General features: G+C 36.8%; 1 protein-coding gene across 1 annotated transcript in view; it reads right to left on the reverse strand.

The window, feature by feature from the left end:
- The window catches only part of LOC126322690 (hydroxyacyl-coenzyme A dehydrogenase, mitochondrial-like), a 41,239-nt gene extending 33,965 nt beyond the window's left edge, over nucleotides 1-7,274 (reverse strand). The window contains exons 1-2 of the mRNA XM_049994530.1: nucleotides 6,465-7,274; nucleotides 3,482-3,598 (exon numbers count right to left, since the gene is read on the reverse strand). Of these exons, the coding sequence (XP_049850487.1) occupies nucleotides 3,482-3,598; nucleotides 6,465-6,581 (234 nt within the window). The 5' untranslated portion in view covers nucleotides 6,582-7,274. The remainder of the gene's footprint in view (nucleotides 1-3,481; nucleotides 3,599-6,464) is intronic.
- Nucleotides 7,275-10,819: the final 3,545 nt, after the last annotated feature.

Consider the following 10,819-nt stretch of genomic DNA (forward strand, 5'->3'; position numbering starts at 1 on the left):
CTCACACTGGACCTTCATGAGTAGCTGCAATTTAATTACACTGAAGCACCAAGGAAACTGGTATAGGCATACATATTCAAACTCAGAGATATGTATTTAAGGATCTAGGGATCCTCACAGTAACCTCACAGTATATATATTCCCTTATGAAATTTGTTGATAATAATCCAACCCAATTCAAAAGTAATAGCAGTGTGCATACCTATAACACCAGGAGAAAGGATGATCTTCACTATGCAGGGTTAAATCTGACTTTGGCACAGAAAGGGGTAAATTATGCTGCCACAAAAGTCTTTGGGCACCTACCAAACAGCATCAAAAGCCTGACAGATAGCCAACTAACATTTAAAAATAAATTAAAAGAATTTCTAGATGACAACTCCTTCTACTCATTGGCTGAATTTTTAGATATAAAGTAAGTAAAAAAAAAAAAAAAAAAAAAAAAAAAAAAAAAAAAAAAAAAAAAAAAAAAACTTAATCATTAGTGTCATGCAATATTTTGTGTAATGTAATTTCTTGTACAGACATCTTTTATTAACCTGACACGTTCCACATCATTACGAAGTGTCGTATTCATGATCTATGGAACAAGTATTAATCTAATCTAATCTAAATCTAATCTAATAGGCAGAATATCGTGCTGCGGTCAGCAATGCCTGTATAACACAACAAGTGTCTGGCGCAGTTGTTAGATCGATTACTGCTGCTACAATGGCAGGTTATCATGATTAAAGTGAATATGAATGTGGTGTTATAGTCAACGCATGAGTGATGGGACACAGCATCTCTGAGGTAGCGATGAAGCGGAGATTTTCCTGTACGACCATTTCACATGTGTACTGTGAATATCACAAATCCTGTAAAACATCAGCTCTCCAACATCGCTCTGACTGGAAAAAGGTTCTGCAAGAACGGGACGAACAATGACTGAAGAGAATGGTTCAAAGTGACAGAAGTAAATTGCTGCAGATTTCAATACTGGGCCACGAACGAGTGTCAGCATGTGACCCATTCATATCCATTGTGCATTTCGGCAGATTTGGGCAATCCCAGCAGGACAATGCTACACCCACATGTCCAGAACTGCTACATAGTGGTTCCAGTAATACTCTTCTGGGTTTAAACACTTCTGTTGCCCACCAAACTCCCCAGACATGAACATTATTGACCATATCTGGAATGCCTTGCAACGTGCTGTTCAGAAGAGATCTTCAGCCCCTCAGTCTTATGGACAGCCCTGCAGGATCCATGGTGCCAGTTCCCTTCAACACTACTTCAGACATTAGTTGAGTCCAGGGACCTACACGATACTAGGCAGGTGCACCAGTTTATCTGGCTCTTCCTTAAGTATAGCCACACAGCATGATAAGGGTAAGAGGATATCCAGTGAAGTCTCAGGTTTATCTCAAAGATGACTGCTGGTAAAGCTGGACAAATAGAGATTCGCCACATTAGGTTGTGCCATGCCATTTGATGACTTTGCTCCTCACAACATACTAACAGGATTCAATTTGAATAAAACTCTTCTGCAGGTTAGAAAAGTGACTTTGACCATTCATTTTGGACACGGGAGATGCATTTAGCGATAATGCCAATCACATTTGCACACACGCACAAGAGGAATGTACTGTACTCGAAACACAAATGTCACTACCTGAAACAATAATGTTCTTGTGCCAGCAGTAAATTCCATACACCAGTTTTGAAACCTATGTTTATAGTTACAAAAATTAGTGCATGAAAAGTTAAATCACAGTTCTCCAGACACACCTTATCATGAAAATGGGTCCTGACGTGTGATACTAGTCAAGGAATAAATTGAGAGAGAACTAAAGCAGTCATGTGCCTGTGTTAAGAAGTATTAACAAATAACTACCAGTAATATAAATTTACACTGCTTGTACTTAAAAACAACATAAATTAACTTTTAAAAAAAAAACAGCAAATAAGGATACTTTTTAAAAATCTGCTATTTTTGTGTTTGCAGTAAGTTGTTACTGTTTGCCTACTGCTGCTTTTGCTTCCTTAATATTTACACAAATTACCTGATGACCATTGAATGATAACAGTTGCATATGACCTGCTATAATGGAAATTTATTTTCAATGAGCATCATTCCCATCACAGTCCACTGAAGGATAAATGCACTTACCTTAATATTGACTCCATAAGCATCACTTTGATCAGTAATTCCACAGGTCAATACAATGAGAGACTGTCTGACTGCATTGCATGCAAAACAATTTCTCAGTGTCTCACTTCATTTTAACTCTGTATATATTTGGGCAACAAAATTTCACTTACAGTCTTTTATTTACATTATGGTAGTGTCTGTGTTTAGTACATGATGTTTTTTATTTCATTAGTTTGAAACTGTTATTACTTTCTTAGGCCTGGGTTTAAACAGTTTGAAACAATTATTTGGACTACATACCCTTTATTAATCTGCTTATGAACAGAAAATTTACAGCTTTTAACAATACCCAAAAAATCATAAGTATTAAAATGGAAACTGTATATTACCCGAGGATTCAAATACAGTTTTATGAGGTTTAGTGCAATAGCCCATTTGGAGAACACTAGGGAATGACATTATCACAATCTTGTGATTTCATGAAAGTATGAGGATCTATATCACAGTGGTTAACTGTAAATTTGAGCTCCATCTGAATTAAGTCCTCCACACCATATGAATTAAGTCCTGTTTTGGAACTACTGCACCACCTTCCTCAGGATCTCGTGTTTACTAAGATGACTTACAATTGTAAAGTTTAAAATAAGTGATATGCCTAAGGCAGTCTAAACTTTAGACATTATAATTTTAATGGTTCATCTTCAAATGTTATATAAATAGTCATTAAATACATGCCATTATTGTTGTAGTTGTGGTCTTTATATTAGCAGCAATGAATAACCTAAAATGATTTTCTATGGCGGCTGCACAAAATTTACAGCTTGTTAAAGGAAGAGGTCTATATTAATGTATATCATTTAACATTATATATGTCTTCAGTGGCTGTTTAAGTAAAAATATTTTTCGTGTCAGAACAGAATTAACCAAGAATTATCCTACAGAACCTCAAGACACAAATGTATGTGCAGTAAAGAAGTTTCAGTGTCTCACTTATGCTGACTGTGGTTAATATTCTAATCAAGAAGTAATTGCATTCAGCTAAGCAGGAAACTAAACATGTGTCTTCTGCTGTAGCTTACTGCTACCTTCCCACAGGGCCAACAGATTTGATACATTATTCAGTTCAGTTGCTCATATGAATAGCTATGCTTCTACTATCACTGAAGAAAACAACTTTGAAGTTATTTAAATGCAGTCAGATGTTATTTTATTTGTTGTGTGACATTATAAAGCAAACTTCTCTTACCTACAGATTACATAAGAAACAACCTAGTACCTTACACCTAATAGTACCTTAACAAAATAAATAAACCATATATTTTACACTAAATTAATAATTATATTTACCTTGTATGCCTTTTTAGCAACTCTCTGTAGGCTTGTCTGAATACCTTTCTGTGCTTTCTTAATTGCATCATCATTGACTTCAACTATTGTAACTTCGTGACCAGTCTGGGCAGCAACCTTTCAACATTATGACAAAACATTTGTGTGTCATATCAAAAGAGGTGAGGAAATCTTACATCAGTCACAAATATCTGTTTATTTTTACTTATTCATACTTTTCAGCATTATTTTTACTGTGGTCATAGCTACATAATTTGCCAGTCATGACTGAACAGACCTTGTAATTTTGAAAAAGTTAAGATTACACAGACATTTAAATAAAATAATAAATTTCCATAAGTACAGTATAATACTTAATAATATATAAAGTTGGAATTTGTTTTGAAAGTGCATATTCAGTAAACAGTAATTAATTTAGTGCATTTTTTAAGCAATCCAACATGCTGATTCACTATCAAAGAATTCATTAAAACTGTTCAGTGATTTTAGGCATATACTGTGCAACATCTTTCATCAAAATTTTACCAATTCTAAGGGATGTATTTCATAGTTTGATGAATGAGCACATCAATAGCCACTGCTGGAAAACTTTTCCACATCAGAGTGTTGACAGATTGGCGTATGTCTCTGTGTTATAATTGTGGATATCACTAGTGTTGCTGTTCTGTTTCACAATATTCCTTCACATACATGAAACAGTTGAAGACTTATTGACTGGAAATAGTCATCACTCATACACATATGATGATGGGTTTGCAATGGTCCAGGTTCCTGCTTGATACTACGATCCTTCTTTTTTGTTTTCCTTTCTTTTCTTTTCCTTTCCTCCTTCCTTTTCAGTAACAGTACATTCTTGCAGCATGACTCCATACAGTAATCGAGTTTCTGTTTACTCAAGACGTACATGAGTTGTGAGAGTTTATCACACGTCTGTGCAGTGTGTTCGTGACAAGTGAGTTTGCTGTCCATCATGAAACCCATAAGTTTCACAGCCCATACACAGTTCATCTGTCCTTTATCATTGAGGCTCCATGCCATTGTTTTTTTACTTCATTGATTTTCATTTTGTTTATAGCAAACCTTTCCTCTGTCACATCAAATGAAACATCTGCTGCTTCTTGAGCCTTGATGTCTTAAGTACAAAGTTGTGTCATCTCCAGATTGCAAGAACTGTCCATGAGAGCTTAAATAATGTACAAAACTTAGGAACAAATGGGGTTCATTTCAGATTCCTTTGGCATGCTGTATTCAAACATACTGTCATGTGATAGTGCTCCTTGGGCTGATACAATCTACTTACTAAATAAGATATGAGGGTTGCTAGAACAGTGCTTCCAACTCCCTACTGACTGAGCTTGTTTAGAATGACTGTGTTGAATGCAGTAAAACTAAGAGTCAGTGCTGAAGATTCTTTTCCTAACTGCTCCTAATCATGCTGTTGTAGATTTGCCTTTCCAGAAACAGTGTTGTGCATGTGTAAATAGTTTATCACTTTAAAGTAATTTGAGATTTGATCTTTCATTGCAGACTCAATGATTTTAGTTGGAGATTGGAATAGTTGAGATCTGTCTGATGCTTGCCACCAAGTCCTGGTTATCATTTTTATAAATAAGCATTGTCTGCAAGTTTCAGAAAATCTGTAAATACACCTCCAGAGAAAGACTTATTAATTACCACAGCAATTAATCATGTAATTTTATTGATGGCATTAGCAGACATCCAGTACACATCCTGGCTATCTGAGGGCTTATAGGGTTTTACAATATATATTTATTATTTCTTTTTTTACTTTCCTCTGGTTCATCATGCTGTTTCTTATAGTAGTTGCAGGGTCTATATTCATGTCCACAATTGCACATTGTATTTTCCACATTCCTGGACTACACATGTTTAACGAACAGATGGCTTTCTTGCCGAGTTCACTGATCGGGTCCCACACTGCCTTCAGTGAACCTCTCGCTGCTTATATAAGTGACTTTTTCTACATTTGTTCTGTAAATTATTTCTGCTTGTAAATATGTGTTGTAAAATATTTCCTTTGAATACAGTGGAATAGAAGGAAATGAGAGATGAAAGATGCTTCAAGAACATACAGATCTTTACTTTATTTTATACAATTTTTAAATTATGTTAATAATAGAATATCTAATTGTGTACCATTAAAGAGCCATTGCTTAGCAGCCTAGTGGAAAGGTTAATTATGCAGTACTGATGGTTTATACTGGTAATTATAATGTGAAATCACTTCTCTGCATTGCATTTAAATGTAAATCTTTGACTGCTTTCCACACCCGAGAAGCCACTCTCTGTAGGAGCCATGAAATACAACTAACATAATATTTAAAACAAATGTGTTGTAATGTCAGGTTATTGATCTGAAACTTGCAAACAATTTTAGTGGGTATTATCACACATTTTTTTCTCTCTCCTGCCGAGAGCAGTAAGGTCAAAATAGAACAGAAAACACAGAAATTTATCAGATGATAAGAATTACTTAGTACGCTTTTTAATTGAATTACTACAGAATGTTGCTTAGTTGTACATAGATGGGTAAATGATGGCCTTTGTACCTGCCTTGGAGAGAGTGTTAAAAACCAAGTCTTAAGGATAACATCTAGCAACCTTTCACCTTAATTGATATGATTACTCGATTCCATGACAGAGATATGGGAGTGGCTGTGGAAATGACTGCAAGGGGGCGTGAATAAGAAGTAGCCCACTACAAGGGATACAAAATGTTACTCGAACGATGTTAAATATCAACTAATGTGCACTATTTTACTTTGCCACTCACGAATTTGAAATTTTTGATTGGTGAAACATAAACACAGGTTCATTGCTCGAAGCTGTATATTCATATGTGTATGTATTGAACGGGCGACTTGCTTTTGAAACAAACACTAAGCAGCGACAGTGGTACAAGAAGTTGTAACAACACAGGTAGTTTGACAACAGTCCTAATGGTACACTAGAACTAACTTACTTGTGCGATCCCTGACCCCATTAAACCACCTCCCACAACAGTTACATGCTTTATTGCGCTGGACATAGCTGCCGACGACGACAGCGAGCGCTTCAGGACCATGAGTGACGTAGTCATGATTGCAGAAAGTCAGATCTTCCCCGAAGAAAAAAAAAATCAAATCTCTGATACCAGAAAACAGGCACACTCTCGACTGGAATGGTACTACTGGTGTTCGGTGTTAAATGATCAAAGTCCTATGATCAAAGGGCAGCCAAAACCACATTGGATTGGACTACGGCGTACACCAGAGACCCGTGTGTTACCGGGCGAACGGAGTGTTCCGCATGACTTGTTATATCTGTCGTAATTCTCTTGACCATTGATACCGTACTGCAAAAGTGTTAATTAGCATTTTTGCGTTTTTCATTACATCATTTTACCGTATGCGCCGCTGTCTCGTGCGAAGCTCATTGCTTAGCGAATGCTTATCTGTGTTGCGCATCTGAGTACTTTTCAAATTAAGGGATTACATCTTAAAATGAGTATTATGTTAGCTATCTGATTATGCCGAAGTTTCACTGAGGACTTACAATAATTTGCAATGTTCCCCCCTTCAGTTATATACATCCGAAAGTCAACGATATTTTATTGATAATATAAAACTAGGCCGTCTCTGCCTAGCAGTACATTATACATTACACATGATCTGAGCATTGAGACTTGGGATGCTTTACGTGTGTATTATGAAGAGCTTTGGATTGTTTGTAAGCAGCCAGCCGGTGATGTGTGACGTGTGTTAAACAGTGAACTGTGGAGGATATATATATTACATTATTTCAACATGGTGAATGTTATGAAAGGTGTGTTAGTCGAATGGTAAGACATATGCATTTAATACAGTGTTTCGTGATAAAGTGCGATGTTATCGGTGCCTGTTGCATACAATTTTATAGTACCGTGGAACCAAGAGAGAATCATCGCCTTGTGGCTTCCAATAATAAACTTTTACATGCTTTAAGGAAATACGTTAACTTCCTTCTTGTAGATAAGGTACTGAATTTATTACTGGCATTCTTATGTGTCCTTATACTGAACATTTATTGGTAAGGTTCGATTGCAGTTTGCTTCCTTGTGTTGGACTAATGCAGTAGAATTCGTCTGTATGAATTATTATATAAACATTGAAAATTCATCAACATTTTTTGTTACATACTGCGTTCTTTAGTTTTAAAAAAATCAATTGGTTTGTCTAAATATCAATTGTGTACCTATTCTACTAGAGACATATGATGTTCCATTTTGTAGTACCTTAATGCTTAGCCAAGTTTAAGTATTGTATATAACTTTAACTTCAAGCAAACACAGTGATAACGTGTACTTGTAGGATTCATTTTGTGTTTCGGAGTACAACTTCTGAGTGTGACATGAGTTTTATAAACCCTATCAGTAACATTTCACTAAGGAGGTTAGCATCAAAGCACGATTTAAATTATGACAGTTTCTCCAACAGGTTTTACATGCAGACAGATTTGAACAATGGTAACATACACTGAAGGACAGTTTTGAATTGCGCCGTAATGTATGAATCCCGTTTATGTGAGACGATTCACCTTGCTATGCAGGATATAAAGTGTGTAGCTAGGTCAAAGAAAATCTACCTGGTAGAGAAGCATTATTATTACAACAAACCAGTAATTAGCATCAAATAAGAACATCAGGGGTTGTTACAGCATTCCTAATCTAAGAAGACTTGAGTTCTGATTCACGTTAGTGGTATATGGAGTTCTGGAAATTAAAGGTAGCGGGGAAGTAATTAATTAGAAAGAAAGCTGTAACAGTTTTAGAAAGTGTCTTCAAGAGAGTGCAAATTCAGGTTTTTCACAATTTTTTTAAAATCTCGTGGACGAAACAAACATGCGACCACTGGTGCTACCCTCTTTGTGTTCATTCAATATCCATTTTGGTCCAATTGAGTAGAATCCCCTTTTTTGAGCAATATTCTTAGATGGGTTCCACAAGTGTTTGGTAAGCAGTCTCCTTTTTAGACTGACTGTATTTTGTCAGTATCCTATCAGGTGGACCTAAGCCTGTCTACTTTTTGTTGACCTTACGTGACCATTCAGTTTCATATTCTCAGGAGTAGTTACAGTGCAGTATTTGTGTGAGTTAATTGATTCTAATTGACTTCTTGATATTATAATTGCAGGATACTGCATTTTTTGCATCTTGTGAAGCACCTAATTGTACATTTCTGAACATTTGAAGCAAGTTACCTGTTTTTGCACCACTTTGAAATCATATCAAGATCTGACTGAATATCTGTGCGGGTTTTTCTCATATAGCCTAGTTCTTCATAGAAGATAACTGCATCCTCTACAAAAAGTGTGAGGTAACAGTAAAGGTCTAACATCGTCTGTCAGAACATTAATATACAATATGAACAGAAAGGACCCCAGCAGTTGTTTCTGGGGGTCTGTAGGAAGCAACTTCTGCCTCTGTCGGTGATTCCCCTTTCAATGTCACATTCTGTAGAGGAGCTGTGGCTCAAGTTTAAATGTGTAAATGAATAGTTCCATATGCCCAGGATCGATATGTACCCAGCAGAACAGTTCAGAATGGTAGAGGTGCTCCATGGTGTAGAGTGACTAAGAAAGTTCTAAAAGAATGGAGACCACTGCATAATAGGTCTTAAAGGAAGCATAGGGGGAGGGAGAGAGAGAGAGAGAGAGAGAGAGAGAGAGAGAGAGAGAGAGAGAGAGAGAGAGAGAGAGAGAGAGAGCAGGGGGGGGGGGGATCCTGAATTAAATGTATTTGGTTGTCATGCAAGTGATGTGTCAATGTTTCAGTGACTACTGTAGCTGAATTTTGTCTAATGATCTTTTACAAGACCCAAAGAAATTCTGGTCGTGTGTAGAGGCTGATAGTGTTATTAAGGTTTGTGCCCAGTCACTCATGTATAAGACAGGAATGGAAATTGAGGGCAGCAGAGATACTTAATTCCATTTCCACATGTTCCTTTACAAAGGAAAATCCAGAACTGCCCTTTTTTAATTCTTGCACCACTGAAAAGATGAGTGAAATAAATATTAAGTGTCAGCGACAGTGAGAAACAGCTTAAACCGTTGAGATTGAACGGAGCTCCAGGGCCCAATGGAATTGCTCAGATTCTATACTGAATTTGCAGCTGGGTTAGCTCCTTTTATAGCCGTAATTTATTGTGGATCCATTGAGCGAAAACCAATGCCCGGTTGTTGGAAGGAAGCATGTCATACCTGTTTGCAAGAATACAGGTAGAAGTGAGCCACAAAACTACCATCCTGTATCCTTGACATTCATTTGCTGTAGAATCTTAGAACATATTCTGATCTCAAACATAATGAGGTATCCGCAGCAGAATGACCTCCTCCATGCCAACCAGCATGGATTCCGAAAACATCAATCATGTGAAACCCAACTCGCACTTTTCTCGTATTACACACTGAAAACTTTTCATTAAGGCAATCAAGTGGATGAGAATTTTTTTTAGGAAGGATACAGAAAGTTTTCTTGGAGGTAAGTCATTCACAGATGTAGAAGTAACTTTGGGTGTGCCCCAGGGAAGCATTTTTGGGCTCTTGCTATTCATGTTGTATATTAATGAACTCGCAGACAATATTAATAGTAACCTTAGACTTTTTGCATATGATGCAAACATCTGTAATGAAGTACTGTCTGCAAGAAACTGCATAAATACTCAGTCAGTTCTTGATCAGATTTCAAAGTGGTATGAAGATGGGAAACTTGCTTTAAATTTACACAAGATGGAAAAAAAAAAAAAAAAAGCCAACCGGGGTGGCCAAGTGGTTCTAGGCGCGACAGTCTGTCGCAGGTTCGAATCCTGCCTCGGGCATGGATGTGTGTAATGTCCTTAGGTTAGTTAGGTTTAAGTAGTTCTAAGTTCTAGGGGACTGATGACCTCAGATGTTAAGTCCCATAGTGCTCAGAGACATTTGGAAAAAAAAGTAGTATCTTACCACCACGGGCATGGTGTGAATCAGTCAGGAATATACTACAATGCCTCTATTCGGCATGCATTTAGGCACTTAAACAATCATCCTTTCTGAGCTCTATATGCGAATGGAATGATAAAAATGCTAATAACTGGTACATTCTGCCATTCACAGTGGTTTTTCCGAGTATTTTTGTACCTACTGTAGACAAAACTTTACGAAGGGCCGTTGGTGCTCTTACCTTGAAGCGTATATTGATGACATCTGCTTCAAGTGATGATGGGAAGTTAAGGTGGCAGAACAGCTGATTTGTGTAGTTAATAACAAAATTGTTCTAGTTTCAGTTGCTGGAGAAACAAATATTGCATTTTAACATAACATCCT

Source organism: Schistocerca gregaria, chromosome 2 (genome assembly GCF_023897955.1).
Source record: "Schistocerca gregaria isolate iqSchGreg1 chromosome 2, iqSchGreg1.2, whole genome shotgun sequence".
Taxonomy (NCBI): Eukaryota; Metazoa; Arthropoda; class Insecta; order Orthoptera; family Acrididae; genus Schistocerca; species Schistocerca gregaria.